The 24,147-nt window shown below is 42.4% G+C and overlaps 2 protein-coding genes across 8 annotated transcripts in view; both read right to left on the reverse strand.

The window, feature by feature from the left end:
- LOC309714138 (uncharacterized protein) overlaps window positions 1-24,147 on the reverse strand; it is a 272,480-nt gene that overhangs the window by 236,633 nt on the left and 11,700 nt on the right. Inside the window, exons 1-4 of one of the 6 annotated variants that reach the window (XM_082546343.1) lie at window positions 5,823-6,180; window positions 4,414-4,511; window positions 3,484-4,080; window positions 382-2,831 (exon numbers count right to left, since the gene is read on the reverse strand). The exons of 2 other annotated variants lie outside the window; for them this stretch is intronic. In XM_082546343.1, the coding sequence (XP_082402469.1) occupies window positions 2,271-2,831; window positions 3,484-4,080; window positions 4,414-4,431 (1,176 nt within the window). In that variant the 5' untranslated portion in view covers window positions 4,432-4,511; window positions 5,823-6,180 and the 3' untranslated portion in view covers window positions 382-2,270. Of the gene's footprint in view, window positions 1-381; window positions 2,832-3,483; window positions 4,081-4,413; window positions 4,512-5,822; window positions 6,181-24,147 lie in introns of those variants that run through there. 3 more of the 6 variants (XM_082546352.1, XM_082546344.1, XM_082546351.1) reach the window with 3 other exon arrangements.
- LOC309714154 (uncharacterized protein) lies at window positions 9,452-23,397 on the reverse strand. 2 transcript variants are annotated; one of them, XM_082546382.1, is made up of 4 exons: window positions 22,792-23,397; window positions 18,931-19,007; window positions 13,535-14,131; window positions 9,452-13,289 (listed from the first exon to the last, which is right to left on the reverse strand). In XM_082546382.1, the coding sequence occupies exons 2-4, from the start codon at window positions 18,946-18,948 to the stop codon at window positions 12,732-12,734; spliced, it is 1,173 nt and encodes a 390-aa protein (XP_082402508.1). In that variant the 5' UTR covers window positions 18,949-19,007; window positions 22,792-23,397; the 3' UTR covers window positions 9,452-12,731. The 2 variants fall into 2 exon arrangements, with proteins under 2 accessions (XP_082402508.1, XP_082402507.1); XM_082546381.1 differs by having other exon boundaries at window positions 9,452-13,292.

Consider the following 24,147-nt stretch of genomic DNA (forward strand, 5'->3'; position numbering starts at 1 on the left):
TGCTGCAGCATTTTGGATCAGCTGAAGGCTTTTCAGGGAGTTTTTCGTTTTCAAGCTGAGTCCTGGGATGACTTTTTAAGTAATGATATAACTATTTACAGCTTGAATGCCTGTGATACATAGACAATTAAGAGATCAGTGAGACATTTCTTTGATTATAGTACTATTATTATTACTACTACTAAATACTACTGTTTCCAAGTGGAGGAACAATGATCATGTAATAAGGATAACATTTTTAGAATTAAAATTCAAATAAACATTAAAGGAAAAATTAAGAGAAACCTGAAGTATAACAGATGAGGGATTTCAGCAGAAATTACAGCAGCTTTCACATCAAACTTCTCAAATGCAACAGAACTGTCTGTCTCTTCAGATTATTTATTTTTTTGCCTGTCCCATTTGGTTCTTTAGCCGTCAGAATTGTTGTCTGAAGACCAACAAGGAGACCCGATGGATTTACTTTGCCAAATGGATCATCATGGCCTTGCCGTATTGGTCCATTTGATCAACCTTTGTTGTTATTATTTATTTTATTTTCAGTTGTTACAGACATGGCTGAGGGATAGGAAAGGGAGAAAGAAAGATGAAGGAAAAGAAAAACAGAAGGGAAGAGGGGCAGTGAGAAAGGAAACTTAAAAAGAGAAAGAAGAGAAAAAAAATCTCCTGGATCACCTGAAGGCATCAGTCACCGGCAGGGAGTGTGGTGAGGGGAGATGGGCCTTGGAGGGCCTGGGAGTTCCCAGAGAGGTGGAGTCTAAGACCCGACCTGACATATAGACACAGACAAACAGGCACACACATGCATTCCCACCCTCATGCACACATATACTCAGCACTCACCCAAAGTAGGGATAGACATACATGGACACTGAACACACAATCACACTCCCCAAACAAACTCTATACCCCGGGTCCAGGTTCCCTTGCCCCTGGAGGGGGAAACGGTACCCAGACCCAGGAGATGTTACCCTTTCCCCCGGGGTGGAGGCAAGCAGACCGCCCCAGGCTCCACAGCAGCAGGGAGGCCCCGCATCCCAGATCCCAATCAGACGGCCAACACCTCCTCCCAGCCCCCCGCCCCGATGGCCAGCAGAGAACAGGGGTGTGTGAAGACCCCAAACGTCCCTCCTCTCACTCATGTGTAGTGTTGCTGCGTGTTGTTCTAAGGTGCATTTAAAAAAACGGGAGAGCATGGTGCTGCTGCCAGAGAGCAGCAGGTGTTAGCACGGCCTCTCCCGAGAACCCTCAATGTCTACATGGATTTAAAATTGAGAGGTGGGCACCGGCGCCAGAGGTGGGGTTGAACACACAGACCGTCCACTGGACGCCGTTAACGTGCCCACCCTCAAGGCCCTATATGTATGTGTTATGAGAGTGTGAGTAATGTGGATGTCTAAGCTGTGAGATAAAATTGAGGCACAGGTGGCCAGAAGGGGACAGGGGGTGGGGGGGATGCCTCCCCTGTCCCCTGGTGACACACCCGCACCCCAAAGCCCTACTTGTGTGGGTGTGTTGGGAGCGGGAAGAGGGAGGCAGCCGGGGATGGGGAGGAAAAGAAGGGAGGAGCAAGATGCCCCTCCCTGGGGCCAGCTCCCCCACCCTAACATTCAATCATCTCCAAGACTGCACAAGACAGTAGACACCCAGGTTAAGTTTATTCTCACCTCTCCCCCACCTGCAGAGTGGACTCCTGCAAGGATGGCACAAGCTCCCCGTCAGTTGAAGGGTTCATTATGATCCAATGATAGGAATGATTTCAGCCATTGTCATGATGATGTTTGCACAGAGCAGATAATGAACATAATTGCACATTGGTAACAGTGAAACAGTAGATTTGGGGGGAAAAAGCAAAAAAAAAACGCAGTTAAAATGAAATGTAAAAAATAATGTTTCTATGCACATCTGCAGTTTAGAAACATGTCAGTTTGGTAATATAAAATAAAATGTATTCCTATAACTTTTATATCCTAAGAGAACAAAGATTAAAATGTAACAGGGATAACATTTTAGAATATTAAAATCCCTCAAAGGAAAAAAAACTTGATGTACACATCTATACTTGCAGCTTCCTATATGTAACATCCAGGATTATTCACTGCAGGTCCAGAAAGCAGAGCTAGCTCATCAGATCCAAGTGTGACATCAGCTGCACTCTTTACAGGAGACTCCAGCTGAACTCTGTGGAGCCTGATCTCAAGGTTTTTAAGTCTGACCCTGAAACCAGAAGAGGATCTTTCTGCCTCTGCAGATTCATTGTGATCCAGTGATCACTGTCCTGCATGATCACGTCGATGGTTGCGTAGAGCAGATAATGAAGTGAATGTTTTTGCACATTGGTAACAGTGAAACAGTTTATTTACAGCGTGGGATCGTTTGTGTCTGGAGTATGAACTGAGATTCTTGAAGCTTTTGTCACACTGGTCACAGCTGTAGCTCCCTTCAATGTGTGTAAGTTCATGATTGTTACGACTCCCTGAGTACGAGAAACTTTTGTCACAGTGTCTGCACTTGTATGGTTTCTCTCCTGTGTGGACTCGTTTATGCACTTTAAGATGATCTGCAGTGGTGAAGGATGACCCACACTGGTCACACACGTGCTTTTTTACCCCACTGTGATAGATTTCATGTTCTTTTAATGCACTTGGTGTGGGGAAGCCTCTCCCACATTCTTTGCAGTAGTTCATTTTGTCTCCAGTGTGTCTACGTTGATGTAGCTTTAGGTTCTTTTCATTATTGAAAGTTTTTCCACAAAGGTCACAACGCAACGCTTTCCCACCACCACAGTGGCGACACGGTTGAGAACTGGATCCATCTGTGTCGCTCTGCTTCTAAACAAAGACACGACGACAGTGTAAGTCAGGGAATTGCTTCAACATTTTTATCCAAAGCATCATCCAAAGGAGATGTTGCAACACAAACCTGAGACTCTGTGGAGAAAAAAAAAAGAAAGAAATCTGCTTCTACTTTTGACTACTTCTCTTTCTATACCTCCATGTGGTGTTGTCTGAGTGGTGATACCTATTGCTCAGGACAAAACTGTAGCAGCTTCCTGCACCCTAATGGTGTCATAAATAAAACTGACTGTGATGATGCTGAAGCGGGCAAAGCGACCAGTGAGGAGGGTATACTGGTGGCATCTGCCATCTGTTGTCTTTACCATAGCAGGTAGCAGACTGAAGTTAGATGTTAATGAGTAATTACTGCAGGTTGAACAGGTCATGGATGGAACATTAAGGTTCACAAGACATCACACATGGAGGACTGGGCGAGTTGCTGACTTTACAGAGCAGCAGGAAAACCAGCTGAACCGAGCAGAGAGTCCAGAGTGTGGAGAACTAAGCTGAGCAATGAAATAAGAGCTGAAACTCATGCAGCGCTGCCTTCACATGCAGGAGAATTGCCAACATACTAACAACTGAATGAGCAGAGTTGTTCCGAACAGTCAGCTGAAAATGACAAGATAGAAATATAAATACAAACCTCACAGTAACTGCACTTGTAGAGTTTCTTTCTGCTGTGGATCTGTTCGTGTCTTCTCAGGGAATTTGGCTCTTTAAAAGCCTTCTCACACAGGTCACATTTATAAGGTCTCTCCTCAGTGTGGGTAAGCATGTGCTGCTGTAATTCATAGTATGTCACAAACGGTTTCAAACACTGATCGCAGCAGTAAACATCTTGCCTGGTGTGGATGCGTAGGTGAGTATTTCGGTATGTTAGATGAGTGAAAGTTTTCCCACAAATGTCGCAGCTGTACGCCTTAGTTTCAGAGTGGGTAACTTGATGACGCCGTAAGTTGCCTCTGACAGTAAAAGCTTTGCCACACTGATCACAGCTGTACGCTTTAACTCCAGTGTGGGTGACTTGGTGTTTTTTTAAGTTTGCAGGCTGTCTAAAAGACTTTCCACACAAGTCACAGATGAATGGTTTCTCCCCAGTGTGGATGAACAGATGATGTTTTAGCTCAGACTTCAGAGTAAAATTCTTCCCACACTCATCACAGCTGTATTTCTTCTCTCCCTTTCTTCTGTGAGGTTTGTCGGCCTCCTGAGAGCGCTGACGTCTCGCTCCATGTTGGTCCTGCAGTGACAGAGATACAAACAGAGGCAGTGAGTGAAATGCAGTCGTGGAACAAACTGAAACTGCGTCTGTAATCAAAATGACAATGAGGAAATTGTTTTGCTCATTGGGAAAAAAATATACCATCTGAAAAAATTATAAGTGCAGCTGATTATATTTTATTTCAGTGTCCTGATAAAATATGATCTTTGTGCTTTCTTGTAACTCCTGTGGTTTTTATTTGTGAATGTAGCTTCTGTATGTGTGGAGGAGCCCAGGATGGAAAAGATAAAGCTGCTGTTAACAACCAGCTGTGCACAGTTTCAATAACAGTGTAACAGATGTTTTTCTCACCATCTGTGTTGAGCTCATTGTTTCCTCTGTAGTGGCTGAGCTGAGTCCAAATGGCTGAAAATGTTCCTCCGTCAGATTCTCCTCCTGCTGATCAGCTGCTGGGACACAAAAGAATATTTTTATGTATTTGATCTCTGACAAAAAGAAGCAGAGCAAACACAAACCAGAGAAAGCAACATTTAGAAGATTCATTTGTTCCAGCAGCTGCAGGATGGTTTCTACAGGCTGAGGAACAACAGTCACTGCAGGAATCAACATCTGCACATTGATTTTCTGTTAGAGGAACAAAGTGAATGCAGACACACAGACAGGCTCTCTCCAAACCCTCAGAACAAAAGCTGTCCAGCTTTGTGTGTCTGTCAAAATGCTTTTTACAAACCCTGCTGGAATCAGTGTTGTTACAGCTGCAGTCAAAGCAAGATGGAAACAATGAAGAAGGAAAGTTCAAATCTACTCAGACTAAATGTCAGACTTGATCCCTGCAAGCAGGCACAAACTAAAACTCTCTTTTGTGAAAACCAGTGTTGGTCAAATTACTTGAAAAAAGTAATCAGTAACTAATTAATGATTACTTCCCACCAAAAGTAATCCCGTTACTTTACTGATTACTTATTTTTTGTCAGTAATTAGTTATTTAGTTACTTTTTAAAAACATGATTTACACCCTGAATAGGTGATAAAGCGACAGCGAGTCCATCATATATAATGTCATCAAGTGGAAAAGTCTCTTTTTAAAATTTGTTTTATTAATTTTAATCTTTTAACTTTATGCATCGAGCAAAATTTAATTATATGCAACATTCACTGACTGGAAGAAATTTGTTTAACATTTAAAATAACTTGAAAAAAAGTTATCGGATTACAGTAACACATTACTTGTAACTGCCCATCTCTGGTGAAGACACTGAAGCAGTGGACTGATGCAACTGTCTGTAAAGGCTGTTGATATTCGCCCTACTTACTCCCTCATTCCTGCATGCTGCCTTCCACAATGTCTGTATAAACAACTCTCACCCATGTCAATTTATAACTTTTCTTATTTTATTTTATCGCTCACTGCCTCTCATGTGTTCATCCACAGCAGCTGGACAATAAAGTTATAGTGACCCTGATACTGCAGCAGATCGCTCTGATTTCCTGTTATCACTTCAAATAGAAATGAGGCTGTAGAGGTTTGGTGCAGGCAGAAAAACAGCTGCAGGGACAATGAAAAGACTTTTCTGCTCCAACTTCTCCCAGCATGCTGAGCTAATGATTAGTTGGTGTTTTTCTCCAAACACTCTCTCACTCTTCTCTCAACGTGTTCACAATAAACTGTGAACAGACACCGAGGAGAGCAGCAGAAGACCTCATTCAGGAGCTAAACTCAACATGAACTGAACTCACAGTAAAGTTAGCTCGGTGCTTACCTTTAGATGAGCCCACAAACCGAGAGAAACTCCGCGATGAAGCTGCAACTCTTTCCAAACACAGGAAACAGATCAGGGAGCAGAGACCCACGTGGTTCACGCTGATCTCAGCTACGATCCAGGAGACAAGGGTGGGCAGATCGATGCAGATATCGATCAGGACGTTGGTAGTGGTTTATGATCGATACTTTAGTTTGTTTCTCTCCTCTAAGTTCACTACTTTACTCCCGTTTCATGAAAAAGCAGCTCTCTCTGCTCGACTCCTCTCCTGCGCACACACTTTGCTCCGCCCCCTTCTTCCTGATCTGCTTTGATTCGTCCGGTGCGATCACGTGACTCGGCTGCCCTGAAGAAAATACATTTTGGCTGCAGAGAGTGAGAAAGAGGAGCAGCATGTGGAGATATTTCACAGCTGTGTGTGTGAAGAAAAGTTTCTGCTGTGGCAACACCACCAGTTTATAAAGACACAAAGAAGAGCAGCAAAAGAAAGTCAGTGAGGAGGGAAATCCTTCAGACACACCCCCGCACAGAGGTCAGAGGTCACTGACAGAGTCCTTTCTGAAAGGCACAGAACATCCAGGTCGCTCATTTAGTGCTGAGAGTAAAGTTTCATTTCAAAGTGTTGGTCGTCATCATTGTTGTTACTTGAGCAGATTGATTATTTATAAACTAAATGCAGACATTAAAAATAACACATTCGTCCCACTGAAGTGTTACATTAATTATTTTATTGGAGGCATGAATTCTCAGCAGGGCTGGGATCATACCATCATGTGACTGAAGGAAGCGGGGCAGATGTTCTGTAATGTTACAGGCCAGAACACAGAGAGACGGGGAAAAGTGAAGAAACAAGCGAAAACATAAAATGTGCATCTGACTGCATCTCAGTGATATTGGAGACGTCAAAGCTGAGTGAAAAATTTATCAAAGTAGGAGTTGGAACTTTCAGCCATTTTCCACTGTGGAGGACAAAAGGTTTCAAACTTGTCCAGGTCTTAAAGCTCATGTGTGTTGCAGTAGATGTATAAAAATATGGCTTTTTTGAAAATAAAAGAATAAAATTGCTTCCTTGAAAAAGACTAAATTTACAGTTCAGTGTTGAATATTACATCAAACAAACTGTGTTTTGAATAGCAGAGAGTCATGTGAATGTGCGCTTGAAGGCTGTGACGGAGGTGTGGTCCCTGACTCAGCTGCAGGGGAGGAGTGGTGCAGTGACGGGTGGGGGCGGTGCCGGGAAGGCAGGTGAGGACAGAGCTGGTGGCATTTGAACTAATGACAACCTCTTTCCCCTTTAGTGAAGCGAGAGACCAGAGAGAAGAGAAGAGCAAAAGCTGAGACGTACAGGACAAGTGAACACGCTTTATGTGTATGCACATATTGTATCTTACAGGCTTTCGTAATGGAGCTGCAGAGTCTGAAGGAGGGCCCCGTGAAGAAGTGACAGACGAAGAGCTGCGTTAAGATCCCTGCATTTAAAAAAGGCTTCTGTCAACTTGATGCCAGGGACGTTGAAGAAACGAGAGCTATTGCTAACTGAGAATTCAAGTCAAGCAAGTAATCAGTAGTTTATCATTTACCGATTACTTCCTCAAAATGCTACATACCACAATGCCAATCAGATTACTTCTTCCACGTGAGGGTGAACGTGTAACGATGCTGGATAAGTTAAGGTTTGCTGCATTTTGGTAAATATGTGCCCAAGTGTGGCTGTGAAACCAGGGCGAAATGAAACTTGCTCTTGTTAAATATTCTTAAAACTGCTGTGTTGTATGCAGTGGCCGTCCTAGCCTGTTTGGTGCCCTGGGCGAACACTCCCTTTGTCTAAGGTTTATTTCTGGGATTTCGCACAACCCAGGATTCAAATCGTGAATACATAATGGGCTTGGATTTACAACATTATAAATGAAATGTGCTCTACTTGGAAGCAGCCGGGCCCCCTCCCCTTTCGATGTGTTGTGTGTGAGACTTTAAGAATCAAACTGTAAATTACAAATTGTTTTTGATCCCTTTACCCCTGGTAATAAAGTGTATATTTGCTTTCTTACTCTTCTTATATTTATTGTTTGTTTTCCGGCACTGCTGTAACTGAAACCTCGTCGTCCCGTATATACTGGACTGTATGTAGCAGAGATGACCGAGGGCTCTCGCGCTCACTTTATAGAACTTTGAAAACCCATCGGTGCAAATTATAAGTTTGTATCATGATGTCTGGTGTTTTTGTGTCTGTTGGTTTGTTTTTATTTTGCAAGTTGGTTATTAGATGCCGCTCCAGCCAGCCAGAGAATCGTCGTCGCCCCGCCCTCTCCCCCCTGTGCCGCAAGCAGCAGGCGCACCTCACAAAGGGAGGGCGCCCTTCCTCTCAGCAAACCGATCGTGCCCTTTTTTTGTTTGCCGATGCCCGTGATGCCGCCCCGGGCAACCGCCCATGTCGCCCGTATCAAAAACCGCTACTGGTTGTATGTACAGTTCATTGTAACCGATGTAACTTTCTATAAAGTGGTTTCAATAAAACAGAAAGGACAAATAAAAAGACAAAATAAACTACTGCATAACTAAATGAGCAAATACAATAATGTAATTTAAAGGAATTTAATAATGTAGATTTCTGTGGCCTAAAGGCATTAATTTTTCCATTATTTTTGCAGAAAAAAGAAAATTTCCCTTGCCAAAAAATTTAACAGGGTTATAATCGGGTGTGTAAGAAAGTGGGGAGGGTTTTCATGGCTTACTATCTATAAAAAATAATAATAATAAAATAAAGATCTGGTTTCTACTATGTAGATTTTCACCAATCACAGGGGTCCCAGAATGTAACCTCTGAGATAATCTAAGGAATACCGTGTGAAAATTGCTTCCATACGTAGTGCTTTGACACATATTAATGTCAGCAGGCTAACGTCTTGATGCATTCCCAATCATCCAGGAAAGTAAATCTCCAAAGGTTGATTCTGTTCATCTGGACGCAGCGTTTTCAGTGGGAGAAACGTTTCGTCATTCATCCAGGTGACTTCTTCAGTCTCAGCTGACTGCAGGTTTTCCCAAATCTTATAATGACTATGCATAATGATTGGTTTCAGTCATTATGCAAATGTACTGTTTATAAGATTTGGGGAAACCTGCAGTCAGCTGAGACTGAAGAAGTCACCTGGATGAATGACGAAACGTTTCTCCCACTGAAAACATCCAGATGAACAGAATCAACTTTTGGAGGTCAGCAGGCTAACACACTTTGAATGGTGATACATTTTTCCGTGAGTGTATTTCTGGTGGTTCCAATGCCATAATAGTTCACACATCAGAAGATCACTGTTTCCACTGAGGAAAGAGACAAATGCCTTTGGATGTGCTTCAGGGAGAGCATCCGGCATTAAAAATAAAAGCTACCCAAAGAAATCTGTGGAACAAGGGAACAGCCAAAAGCAGCTACTGTAGTTTAAGCATGTTAGTGTGGCAATATTAGTACAGCTGAGACTCCCATCCCACCAGGATTTTCTGCTCTCCAGACTTCTCATTTAATGATTATTAAATCAACCTAAGCCTCTCCCACATTCATTACAGTAGTTTGTTTGAACACATTTTAATTGCACGTTTGAAGGAAACCTCATCCTTTTAGCATTGTGGAGTGGAGTGGAGTAGAGAACAGCCAAATCTCCTCCCCTGAATAAACCTCCACCTGTGCCACTGAAAACAGTTAAATTAGTTTGAATCTAAAATCATGACTCCAGCTATTTGTTGTGAGACCAGTTGTTTATTTTCACACCGAACTGTTTAATAACAAGAACTTTACACAGAATTAATCAAATTTAACTAATGCTTTGACAATACAAACTTAAAATCAACAAGCAGAAATTTACAGCTCCTGAACATGTGGATCATAAAACAACGTTTGGACTTCAGGGATACAGTAAATACACTCAAATGAAAGGAGGAGCCAAAAGTAGAAGTTAAATAGAATTTGAATTAACTTTAACAAAAAAAAAGAAGTAATCTGTAATCTTTTAAAATGGTCCTGATGTGTGCTGCTGTTTTTTACTTTTAACAATTCTTTGCTGCAACTGTGAATAGGGCTTTGGAGTTGACGTCACGGGAGGGGGCGTGGCCACGATTTTGGGTTGAGCCGCCATGTTAGTAGGCCAAACAAAGGGCTACAGGAGCAACAGCACATGGAAACATCAGCTATGGCTCGCACTTGCTGTGTTGTCGGTTGCAATGTTATATTGCACGATTGGGAAGGGAATAAGGAATAATCTTTTTATCGTTTCCCCTGCTGGAAGCAACGTGAGGGATCTCATGTATGTTACCAAACGAAGACGTCAGGCTTTGATAGCAGCGGTGAGACGAGCTGATATTGAGTTTTCTGCCATTATTTTTTGTTGATGTGCTCCCGACATTTTCATTTCAGTATGTTCATATTGCTCTTTATAGGCTCAAACATCCTAATGTGTGATCCAGCAGAATTATGTTCTGTTTGTGGAGTAGCTTATCGGTGACAACTCCTCCAGACTAGCAGGTGGAATTTGCCTTTTTTGCGGACGGCTCCTTTTGCCTTTCAGTGCAGGCGGTGTGTTTATGTTCTCATCTAGAGCAATTTTTGGGGCAGCTGCTGAGGAGAAGTCAATGTTATGTGTGACCTCTGGCTGTATCTTGGTCATATAGTCAACCTACTCACAACGTGGAGGCTTAAAAATGGCCAAATCTTGTACCCAACCGTCTGTGAATTAGATGTGCACCTCCAGGGATTTATAATTCCAAAAATGATGCGCTGACTCCACAGACAAGGTACGACAAGGTATTAGGGTAGGACAATGGTGGAAGGTCTCCAGGGTTTCTACTCCACTGCCGTATTTTATACGGGTCCACAACCGATGCATGCTATTGTTTCCAAGTACAGTCTCTTGGCGCTGGGCTCAATCGCTCTCGATACAGTCATTTGACTTTTGAGCTGATTTTAAGCATGGTTCTGGCAGTCGTCCTTCCAACACAGTGTGTTTGTTTTGATTCGTGGCCTTCTCAAATGGCGCCGTGCTCCCACAATGCATTGCGGCATTACGTCAACTCCAAAGCCCTATAGAGATTGACAGACCACATGACTTTCGCGCATTGCATGCCGGTAACTCGTGGCAAAACAATCCAAGTACCGCATCAAATGCAAGCATTTGCAGCACCGCAAAACGTTCATTCTCCGGTTCCAATAAATTCTTGCTTTTTCTTTGCCCCCCAAAAAGGTATGTACAAAACGAAGGAGAACAATGCCGGTCTGTACAAAGACAGACTTCATGAAAAGTCAAAGAAAAGATACGAGGAAAAAAATCAAACCAGTGAAAGTGTTAGATCCTTACGAGCACACAGAGGGACAAAATACGTTAGCGTGCTGCCCAACTTTCACCACGCTCATATTTATAATCATACGGTTCTTGGAGTGAGTGCACACACTCATGAAGTTTAGTAACTTCAGGTCACTGCAACAAGCCCAGGTACAGTTTACCGACGGATGGGTGCAGGACCTTGAAATGCACCGTGTAGAAAGTAAAGACCATCGTACGTATCATAAGTTTACCAGTCTCACAAATCTTCTTCATAAATACACATTCGTTAACCGTTTATTAATAGGACCTTTGAGCTCAACGGTAATTAATTACTAGTGGAAATAATTTCTGGTAGCATCACAGAAATGTAGCAGTGACAATAATACTGTATGCTGTAATCGTACTGGACAATTAGTGATACAAAACAACTGTTTTATCCTGTGAATAAAAGTATATGTTTTTGTCAATGTACCATAATAACAGAAGCGAAACACAATATTGTGTCAGGACAATTCACTATTTATGCACAATAAATAAAGGAGCATAGCGCGACAATTTCTGTTCAGCGCCAGACTTGCTTGTAACCTATATCACCAATTATGTTATGAAAAATGACGCATTAACTACAACAGCAGACTGACCTTTGTGGAAATGCTTGGAGCAGACTAACCTGTGAGCTGGAGGGTTCTGGGACGTTATATTTGATCTTTGAATGGCTGCAATCCAGTCGCGTCTTTGTTACCTCGGAAACATGGCTCGAACAATTTCTCTTCAACGACGTAATCCGATAACAACCGATCTCTTTACCCGTCGGCTTCCCGTGGCTGTCATGCGACCGGCTATTGCAGTTAATAATACAACAGCTTCTTGACATTTTTGTGTTTCTTTTTATCGCTGTGTGACTGATTTTAATTGAAAGCCTGCGTGCGCTAGTACCGCTTGCCACGAGTTCCCAGAATTCTTTGCGGTTTTACCCCTGAGTGACGTCACATTTTCAATCTCTATAAGAATGTGTTCTTTGACTGATTAAATAATGGTTACACTGACTCACTGCTCCACCTTCTGGTACAAACTGGTATTACATGGAAGTACAGCCCAGCACCAGTTTATCTTGAGTTTCTTTTTTCTGGACACAAAGTCACAGCGGTTGTTGTTGCCTCAGAAAAAAAGTTAGATTTGGGGAAAAAAGCAAGAAGTTAAAATGAAATGTAAAAAAAATAATGTTTCTATGCACATCTGCAGTTTAGAAACATACCAGTTTGGTAATATAAAATAAAATGTATTCCTATAACTTTTATATCCTAAGAGAACAAAGATTAAAATGTAACAGGGATAACATTTTAGAATATTAAAATCCCTCAAAGGGAAAAAAAACTTGATGTGCACATCTATACTTGCAACTTCCTAAATAACATCCAGGATTATTCACTGCAGGTCCAGAAATCAGAGCTACCTCATCAGATCCAAGTGTGACATCAGCTGCACTCTTTACAGGAGACTCCAGCTGAACTCTGTGGAGCCTGATCTCAAGGTTTTTAAGTCTGACCCTGAAACCAGAAGAGGATCTTTCTGTCTCTTCAGATCCATTGTGATCCAGTGATCACAGTCCTGCATGATCACGCTGATGTTTGCACAGAGCAGATAATGAAGTGAATGTTTTTGCACATTGGTAACAGTGAAACAGTTTATTTACAGCGTGGGATCGTTTGTGTTTGGAGTATGAACTGAGATTCATGAAGCTTTTGTCACACTGGTCACAGCTGAAGTTCTCTTTAACGTGTGTACGTTCATGAAGGTTACGATTACTTGATTGTGAGAAGCTTCTGTCACAGTGTCTGCACTTGTATGGTTTCTCTCCTGTGTGGACTCGTTTATGCTTTCTAAGGTCACATGCAGTGGTGAAGGATGACCCACACTGGTCACAGAGGTGCTTTTTAACCCCACTGTGACAGAGTTCATGTATTTTTAATTCACTCGGTGTGGGGAAGCCTTTCCCACATTCTTTGCAGTAGTTCATTTTATCTCCAGTGTGTCTACGCTGATGTAATTTTAGGCACCGCTGCTGATTGAAAGTTTTTCCACAAAGGTCACAACGAAACGCTTTCCCACCACCACAGCGATGACAGGGTTGAGAACTGGATCCATCTGTGTCGCTCTGCTTCTAAACAAAGACACAAACACAGTGTAAGTCGGGGAATTCCTTCAACATTTTTGCAAGAATTAATAAATAGCACATTAGAATTGATGAACTGCCCAGCACTGCCGTTATATGCAGTATAATCCCTAACAGGCAAACAGTTTATTTTCTAGAATTTTTCAAAACAGTTTCCTGTTCGTCATTTCCTTGTTTTCTTTCTGTCCTGTCAATTAAGGTCAAAATAAATAAACGAGGAAAATACATACCTCACAGTAACTGCACTTGTAGAGTTTCTTTCTGGTGTGGATCTGTTGGTGTTTTTTCAGGAACCGTAGAGTTGTAAAAGCCTTATTACACAGGTCACATTTATAAGGTCTCTCCATAGTGTGTGTAAACAGGTGGTGGTGCAATTCTGTGTCTGTTGCGCACTTTTTGCCGCATTGATCACAGTAGTAATCACCATGTAGAGTGTGAGTGGGTAGTTGTATATTTTGGTATCCTAACTGGCTGAAAGTTTTTCCACACATGTCACAGTCCTCCACCTTAATTCCAGGGTGGGTAACTTGATACATCGTTGAGCTGCTACACTGAGTGAAAACTCTGCCGCACTGATCGCAGCTGAGCGCTTTAACTTTGCAGTGTATGAGTTGGTGTGTTTTTAAGTGTTCAGGCTTAGTAAAAGATTTTCCACACAAGTCACAGCTAAATTGTCTCTCTTCAGTGTGGATGAGTTGATGACATTTCAGGTTAGACTGCCCAATAAACTCCTTCCCACACTCGTCACAGCTGTATGTTTCCTCCGCCTTATTTCTGTGAAGTTTGTCGGCCTCTTGAGAGCACTGACTTCTCTCTCCATGTTGGTCCTGCAGTGACGGAGATACAGAGGCAGTGAGTGAAATGCAGTCCTCAAACAAACTGAACCTCCCTCCATTAACACTTTTGAAGATGCCAACTGCCACTAGAATTTTAGATGATTCCCTAAAATATTTAAATACAGAAACAGTGACTAGATCAAAAGAAAGAGGACAATATGTCTGTGAAGGCTCTCAATCATCCAGGTCATCGTAGTCAAAGGAGCTTGCAAAGAAAAGCGTCTGGACTTCTTTAAGTTTCCTTGAAGACGTTTCACCTCTCATCCGAGAAGCTTCTTCAGTTCTAAGAGTAACTGGTGGAGAGTCCCAGATTTTAAGCCCTATGGGAGTGTTCCCATGGACGCTGTATTGATACTCTATGTAATCACACCTTCACCAAAACCTTGGCTGGTTGTGACCCATGACCTTTTACGATTAGGTAGAGGATCAAAAGGGTGTCCATGGATCTGATTTCACTTTTATCTAACATATATATATTCCACATGGCAGTACCTTTGTCTTCTTACATGAAGATAATAGAGTTAATGATTTGTCCGTCTAAAGCAATGGTTCCCAAACTTTTTTTTTGCTAGGCCCCCCTTTGTTTGACAACACAAATCTTCACAAAAAACAAACAAACAAACAAACAAACAAAAAAAAAACCCACATCCTCCAACCACACACACATATTTTGTTTTCAAACTTCATTCATGACTTTCTACAATGGCAGATAGAGACAAAATACTGTTAATCTGACTATCTTCAGGTTTTACACACTCACACATAAACACGCAGTTACTGTCCCTCCGTGTAGAAAGGCAGAAGCGTCACTGTGTCATTATCTTACATGTAGTTGTTTTCAACATAGTTATCAATACATTTTTCAAAAATGCCTCTCTGTGCAAAATGGGTTCAAAACATAAACAACTGTGGGATCCTGTTTGTCCGTGATTTGGACAGGGGGAACAATGATGAAAAAATATTGCCGTAAACAGTTTATTTTGCAACACCACTAAACAAACGATAGTGTAAAATGTTCTTGAAACTCTCAATTTACCTGTCATGAATGAAGACCAGAATAAACAACTAGCCTCTGAAATAATGGTAAAGGAGTTAGAAAATGCCATGAGAAACCTGAAAGCTAATAAATCGCCAGGAAGTCATGAGTTCACATCTGAATTCTACAGGGAGTGCAGAATTATTAGGCAAATTGTATTTTTGAGGAATAATTTTATTATTGAACAACAACCATGTTCTCAATGAACCCAAAAAACTCATTAATATCAAAGCTGAATGTTTGTGGAAGTAGTTTTTAGTTAGTTTTTAGTTTTAGCTATTTTAGGGGGATATCTGTGTGTGCAGGTGACTATTACTGTGCATAATTATTAGGCAACTTAACAAAAAACAAATATATACCCATTTCAATTATTTATTTTTACCAGTGAAACCAATACAACATCTCCACATTCACAAATATACATTTCTGACATTCAAAAACAAAACAAAAACAAATCAGCGACCAATATAGCCACCTTTCTTTGCAAGGACACTCAAAAGCCTGCCATCCATGGATTCTGTCAGTGTTTTGATCTGTTCACCATCAACATTGCGTGCAGCAGCAACCACAGCCTCCCAGACACTGTTCAGAGAGGTGTACTGTTTTCCCTCCTTGTAAATCTCACATTTGATGATGGACCACAGGTTCTCAATGGGGTTCAGATCAGGTGAACAAGGAGGCCATGTCATTAGTTCTTCTTCTTTTATACCCTTTCTTGCAGCCACGCTGTGGAGTACTTGGACACGTGTGATGGAGCATTGTCCTGCATGAAAATCATGTTTTTCTTGAAGGATGCAGACTTCTTCCTGTACCACTGCTTGAAGAAGGTGTCTTCCAGAAACTGGCAGTAGGACTGGGAGTTGAGCTTGACTCCATCCTCAACCCGAAAAGGCCCCACAAGCTCATCTTTGATGATACCAGCCCAAACCAGTACTCCACCTCCACCTTGCTGGCGTCTGAGTCGGACTGGAGCTCTCTGCCCTTTACCAATCCAGCCACGGGCCCATCCATCTGGCCCATCAAGACTCACTCTCATTTCATCAGTCCATAAAACCTTAGAAAAACCAGTCTTGAGATATTTCTTGGCCCAGTCTTGACGTTTCAGCTTGTGTGTCTTGTTCAGTGGTGGTCGTCTTTCAGCCTTTCTTACCTTGGCCATGTCTCTGAGTATTGCACACCTTGTGCTTTTGGGCACTCCAGTGATGTTGCAGCTCTGAAATATGGCCAAACTGGTGGCAAGTGGCATCTTGGCAGCTGCACGCTTGACTTTTCTCAGTTCATGGGCAGTTATTTTGCTCCTTGGTTTTTCCACACGCTTCTTGCGACCCTGTTGACTATTTTGAATGAAACGCTTGATTGTTCGATGATCACGCTTCAGAAGCTTTGCAATTTTGAGACTGCTGCATCCCTCTGCAAGATATCTCACTATTTTTGACTTTTCTGAGCCTGTCGAGTCCTTCTTTTGACCCATTTTGCCAAAGGAAAGGACATTGCCTAATAATTATGCACACCTGATATAGGGTGTTGATGTCATTAGACCACACCCCTTCTCATTACAGAGATGCACATCACCTAATATGCTTAATTGGTAGTAGGCTTTCAAGCCTATACAGCTTGTAGTAAGACAACATGCATGAAGAGGATGATGTGGACAAAATACTCATTTGCCTAATAATTCTGCACTCCCTGTATGAAGCATTCAAAGAGGATCTTATTCCTATACTGAGAAAAAACATGCAATCTTCGCCTTCGCTGAGAGCCAAAAGAAGTTTGGCTCTCAGCGAAGGCGGTCGCACTTTCCTCCTCTCCTGCCCTTATCTTCCCTGCTTTGCTTCTTATGTCCTTGTCTTGTCTTGTGTTTTTACTTTTCCTGGAACACTCTCTCACAGTCTGTTTCTAAACCTAAAAGAGGAATTATGGATTTGATCAACTGGTCTCTGAATGCAATTGACACCCCTTTCTCAACGAGAAGTCTGGGCTTGGGTGAGCCTGAGTGCTGAAGATATCTACCTATTTGGAACCATGGTAACAGGGTTCTGGCTGATCGGAGCTGGCTTGGCCCTGACTTATCGAAGAATTAAGAAAGCGGAACCGGCTGTTCAAACCCCCACAAGGCTGCCCGCTGGGATTGGAACGATGGGAGAGGCGTGAGTTTCTCAAAATGGGCTGATTGAGTGCAGCACGGATAAGATCTTGGAGAGGCTACGGCTGCTGTGAATACTTGAATAAGATCTCTGACTGCAGACTGGATACATCTCGGAAGGGCTAGCCCGGAATAACATCTCTGGGCGCAAATTGGATGACATCTCGGGGAGGCACACTGCCGTGGGTTCTCAGAATCGGCTCCTTGAGCACAAGAAATGACAACATCACAGAACGCAAGTATGGCGAAGCTCGCGGCTCTCCAACGGGAGATTGAGAGACCAGTGTTGGACTGTAGAACTGCTTTGAAATTCATATGAGCTGTTCGCACTAAAGTAAAAAGCTCCATTACTTCATGCGGAGACCGGATGCGCTGTCTACACCGGCTCTCTCTCACCCTTTACCCGCCCCTGTTGCTTGTCTTGTGTTTCTATGGTGTATTGATAGTCTTGTGCTTTTGTGCTGAGGTGTTTTTTCTGTTATCAAACTGTTCTCCCACTAGGAGCTCAGTCTGAGTGGAGTTTTTTTTCTCCTCCTCTCACCTCATGTTATGTATTTTCGTTGTTTTTTTCCTATCAGCCTACCTTTCTGACGTGTCTCCCCAATGTGATGTTTGTGTGAAGTTGGTCAGAAGGTTCCTTTGTAAGTGCGCATGCGCCATTAGCGTGCTGCCTGCTGTAACCCTAATTTCCTTCGGGATTAATAAAGTATTCTGATTCTGATTCAATTGGGCACTTGAAAAGACACAAATCCCACCTACCTGGAAAGAAGCAATTATATCTCTCATACCGAAGAAGGCCAAGGATAAGAAAGAATGTGGGTCCTAAGGCCAATTTCTGTACTTTATGTAGCTTACTGTATCTATACATCCATTGTGACAAAACGAATGGAAAAAATACTACTAACCTGATACATAATGATCAAGCTGTCTTTATACATAAACGTCAAAGCCAGGGTAACGCAAGACGCACTTTACACATAATGAACTAAATACAACAACATGCAGTTTATTTAAAAACTTATACGGCATATGCTTTCCTATAAGTTACATGGCTGATTTTAACCCTGTATTGCCTAATCGAATCCTAGATAATTTGACTACTTAATTTCTTCCAGTTGCCTTTCTTTGCCCCACTATTTCCTGTACACTGTCTTTCCTTTGACCCATGTGTCCCACTTGTACTGACACTTCTTTTTCTTGCCTTTCTCAATTTTATGCCGATGACATCCAGCTGTGCACGTCTTTAAAGGCTCATCAGATAAATGAGCTTCTAGCCTAGTTGAGGGAATAGTGACGGGCTCTCCAGTAATTGCTTTGTTTTAAACTCTTGCAAGTCTGAGTGTAATGTCTTGTAAAGTAATGCACAGGAATGTGAGATGTGAGAACCACAATGAAAATAACATTACAGAAGAAAATTGTGTATTGGAAAATTTCTTATATTAAGAATTGTGGCTTTAATATAAAACTGATTAACAGAACATGTGTTTCATCTTTACAAGTCTTGTTGCTTGAATTTCAGTAATGCATGTAGGAACAAGGCTAAATCTGGTGCCAGTTATAATGCTAATCACACAGCAGCAGCTGATAAAGTCCACACAGTTTCTTCCTCACCTTTTGTGTTGAATCCATCGTGACTGAGCTGAGTCCAAGTGGCTGAAAATGTTCCTCTGCTGCTCAGCGGTGATCAGCTGGGACACAAAACAGATCTTTATTAGGATTCCACTAGAGCTGCAGCGATTCATCAAGTAACTTGTTCATAAAAAAAAATTGCTTCCATGACTACTTTAACACTGTGGCTCTCAGTTGTCGACATGTAAGCGCTTCGTTGCGGAAATTTAGTGCATTAAATTAAACAAGTCACACTGCTGGAGCGCTGTACAAGCAGGATACTTCATTCACTGGCAGTCTCCTACATGCCTTCACTTCTGCTACATGCAGGGGTCCGCGGGGTTAACATAAGGGCATAACATATGCATAGGACAAGGAAGGGTGTATGTTAGCATACAATGAAAAAATTCTTCTACAGTTTCGTGACTGTTTTACTCATATTTGTGACTAAATACAGACATGCAATGAAACAGATCTACTAGCACATGATAATAAAATTTTACATTAAACCCATGCAGTCCCCACTTTTGAAATAAAGTTTGCAGATGAATTGTTAACTTGGTTTGATAGTGTTTAAATCAGGAGGCTTGCTGAAGGCTGACAACAGCAGCCCTACATTATATGACCGTGATGCCTTTGAACATCAGGGGTGAATCTAAAGGGGGGCGTGGGGTGCATTACACCACATTTGTTTCAGGACTTTAGTAGTGTTAGTATAATTGTATTAAATAATTGCATATTAAAAAAAAGTAAAAATATACACTACTGGTCAGTAATTCCTACAAGTGTTTCAACTTTTCTGGATCATTTCCAGCCCCCTGTGTCTGCATAAAAGCAGTGTTGGAACACACTGTGGTACCATACCCCCACGAGCACCAGCTGAACAGTATTTTACTGCAGAAAGTAGTGTGTTGCAACAAAAATTCCAAGAACAGGGAATCAACAATGGAAGAGAGACAGACCAAGATAAGACTTCAAGCCTTGAGCTAAGAGAAGTACTGCTGGGCCATGAAGCACCGCCATCATTCTCCTAGTTATTAATAATCTCTGGTTCTCTGTCACAGCATGTCTTTGTCATGTCTTTCTCAGTTCCTCACACCAACAGGTCTCTGCAGAAGGCTGCCCCTCTCTGAGCTTGGTTTGCTGGAGATTTCTTCTTGTTAAAAGGGAGTTTTTCCTTTCCACTGTCACCAATGCACTTGCTCATAGGGGTCATCCGGTGTAGGGTCTTTATCTCATAATATAAAACACCTTGAGGCAACTGTTGTTGTGATTTGGTGCTACATAAATAAAATCAAATTGAACGGAACTTCTTCATTCAGCTGAAAATCTTCTGTAAACAAAGTAAAATCAAACCCAACATTCAATCCACAACATGATTAAAAACATTCCTCTTCTCCCAAATCAAGAGCTGCACATTAACTAACCACCACAATATATTTGTCTTATTATACTCTATGCTTTTAAATATTCTGCTCTCAAAGGAGGCGGATGCATCTTTCACCCTCTCCTTATCTTCCCTGCTGCTGCTTCTATATCCTTGTCCGGTCTCGTCTGACTCTAACCCTGAGAGCCTCTCATTCTTGCTCTTGTTCTCTAAAACCTAAAGAAGAAGAACTGTGGATTTGATCAACTGGTCCCTTAATGCAATTGACAATGTATTCTCGATGAGAAGCCTGGGTTCGGGAGAGCCCGAGTGTCCTGGAGGGACGTTCCCTGCCGCATACATGATGGACGGTTGGCAAAAGTGGCACGTTGTGTGCCTAGCAGGACTGTCTATTGAGGACATTGAAGACATCTACCCGTTCAGAACCATGATAACAGGGCTCTTGCTGATTGGAGCTGGCTTGGCCCTGGTTTATCTGAAATGGAAGAAAGCGGTGACTGCTGTTCAAAACCCCACAAGGCTTGCCGCTTTGACCGGAAATGTGGGAAGAGCTGTGAGTGATCAGTCTGTTCTTACTGAACCCAAGATGGGAAAGAGCTTGGAGGAGCTGATGAATCTTAAACGGCAGATACACCTGAAGACCAGTGATGGACGCTAAGAACAACTGTAAAATTGATGCAACCTGTTTGTTCTAAAACAACATATCCATCATTTGTCATGTGGCCACCCCACCACTCCCGACAGCGCCAGCTGAATGCTTGAAGGCCGAGGCTGACAATGCTTGAAGGTTGACGCCAACGAGAACAACAATTCTTCCACGAGATACGATAACGGGAACGAACTGACTCTCCTGCCCGATCCCTCAAGGCCACCCGCGTAGGCTGGGGACTGTTGATCGTCACCTAACAGGTGAAAGGACACTTTCTCAGGCTGAACTCAAGACTGTGTGCGACACGCTCGCACACATTTACAATGATACTGATAAGCCCTCACCATCACCCTCCCTTCCTCGAATCCAACACCTCCTCCCATCAGATGTGGACAGCGGCTCATCAGGACGTGCGGTCGCAAGATTGCAGCATCCCAGATGCAGCTGTGTACATTGGCATACCCCCCATGCTGCTTGTGTTGTGTTTCATAGTGTTATGGTGTGATGATATCTGTGCTTTTAAGTGCTGGAGTTTCTGTCTTCTCCTCATGCTGAGTCCTTTTGGGGAAGTAGGGGCAGAAATTCTTTTTTTCTCCTGATCTGCCCTTCTGTGTTACACATTTCATTATTTTTGCTACCTAGCCTGACCTGTCTCCCCAATATGAAGTTTGTGTATTGTATGAACGGTCGGCAAGGTTTGTCATCTCAGTTGCAGGAAACTGCAACCAACAAACAAAGGCATCCATTCATCAATTAACATTGTTTGCTTTCATCTCTGTTTCGTTAGATTTTGGTAACATCTTCCTGTTCATCACTTTACAGCAGCCACACTCACTACAATGAGACTTTGTAGGAGTTCAGTTCCTCTCATGTGCTCATCCACAGCAGCTGGACATTAAACTTTATTGTAATCCCACAAAGGAAAAATTCACTTGTTGCAGCGGCACAATGGAAAGGAAGGAAAGAGGAACTTGAGATGTATGAGAAAACAATAAAACAAAATACATGAATGATATACATGATGATACATGAAAATGAATGAAGAAGAAAAATTAGCTGTGTTTATGCAGGTGTTCAGCCTCATTAACAGCTGCTTTCTAAACAGGAAGCAAGTTCATGTGAGCTTTGGTCTCACTCTGAGAGTACACAGATCTGCCAGTAGGGTGGTCTAAAAGATGTTTCTACACTGCACATGATTTAGAGATACATAAATATTTCTATCCGGAGTACAAACCACTTCATGTCAAATCTAACGTTGTTAAGTGACTTTTCCAACAGTCTGTTGATTTACTCCTGAGGCTGACCTAACAGCACAGGCTTATTGTCTGAGAAAAGCTGCCGATGAGCCAAAAAAACCTTCAACTCTGAAAAGTCAGCAAAGAATAAGAGAGAGAGAGCTGGCATCAAGGTTAGAGACACTATCTCACAGGAACAAAAGAGAGAGAACACCAGAGGGATTTGCTGCTTATCTCTTTAGAAAACGGGTCCAGGGCCACATGTTCACCTGGAAAATAAAGTTATTGTGACCCTGATACTGCAGCAGATCGCTCTGACTTCCTGTTATCACTTAAATAGAAATGAGGCTGTAGAGGTTTGGTGCAGGCAGAAAAACAGCTGCAGGGACAATGAAAAGACTTTTCTGCTCCAACTTCTCCCAGCATGCTGAGCTAATGATTAGTTGGTGTTTTTCTCCAAACACTCTCTCACTCTTCTCTCAACGTGTTCACAATAAACTGTGAACAGACACCGAGGAGAGCAGCAGAAGACCTCATTCAGGAGCTAAACTCAACATGAACTGAACTCACAGTAAAGTTAGCTCGGTGCTTACCTTTAGATGAGCCCACAAACCGAGAGAAACTCCGCGATGAAGCTGCAACTCTTTCCAAACACAGGAAACAGATCAGGGAGCAGAGACCCACGTGGTTCACGCTGATCTCAGCTACGATCCAGGAGACAAGGGTGGGCAGATCGATGCAGATATCAGGACGTTGGTAGTGGTTTATGATCGATACTTTAGTTCGTTTCTCTCCTCTAAGTTCACTACTTTACTCCCGTTTCACGTAAAAACACCTCTCTCTGCTCGGCTCCTCTCCTGCACACACGCACACTCTTTACTAGTGATGGGACGTTCTGTATCGAGGCTTCGGAGCGTGTGTCGAGTAATGGAGGGGGCGTTTCCGCGAAGCGCGTATCGAGGCTTGCTTCATTTATGGGAGGAGCTGAAAATGATGACGTCCGAAGCCTCGCTGCCCGGCTGTACCACGTGACTGGTTCATGAAGTGGTTCGAACTTTGCCGCGAGATATGACAGCGATATAAACCCCTCAGACTTCATTCAAAATGTGGGTGTTTGATGGAGAGTTGCGGTTAGTGAGAGTTTGGAGACAGTTTGGAGGTTTATGAGAGTGAGGAGAGAAAGTCAGGAGAGAATGGAGCCAGCCAAGAAGAGGAGGATGTCCTCCCCTGTGTGGGAACATTTTGATCTTATTCCTCCCAACAAGGTATGTAAATTTCCACAGAAGATGTATTTTCATAATACTGATGGTGCAATACAATTTATGTTGAGCTGTCTGTACTTTTGTACAAGGTGAAGTGTTTGCTATGTGCCAGGGAGCTGGGATATAACAACTACACCTCATCCATGCTTAGGCACTACAGAGCTTTGCATGAGAATAAGGGGAACACCGATTGTGGAGCAAGACCAGGTGAGCCATCAAATGCAATGATAATATAGCATGCTGTAATGTTACTAAATGATATAACAATATTATACAACTGTTATAAGTTACGTGTGTGATATTTATATTTGTGCTTTATCTTTATTGTCTTTCCTCAGGAGAACAATCTCAAATAGATGAAGACCTGGTCAGCATGGTGATTGAGGACTCACAGCTATTTAGCATTGTGGAGGACAAAGGATTTAAAAGATTTGTTAAATCATTAAATCCCAGCTATGTTCTCCCCACTAAAAAGGTCATAAAAGCAGTGAAAATTTAGTTTTTACTGAATAAAATGTGAACAGGCAGGACTGAGGCTCAAAGCCTCAGTGTGTAGCTGTCCATACCTCAACGTTACAAAAGCACAACTACTGTCCACACCCCAACCACACCTCACCTCACAGTAAATGATCATTTCCATTTCAAGCATTTCCAAATAATCATTTTCCATACTGCCACTATAAATAT

Source organism: Aulonocara stuartgranti (assembly GCF_965226115.1).
Source record: "Aulonocara stuartgranti genome assembly, chromosome: 9".
Classification (NCBI taxonomy): Eukaryota; Metazoa; Chordata; class Actinopteri; order Cichliformes; family Cichlidae; genus Aulonocara; species Aulonocara stuartgranti.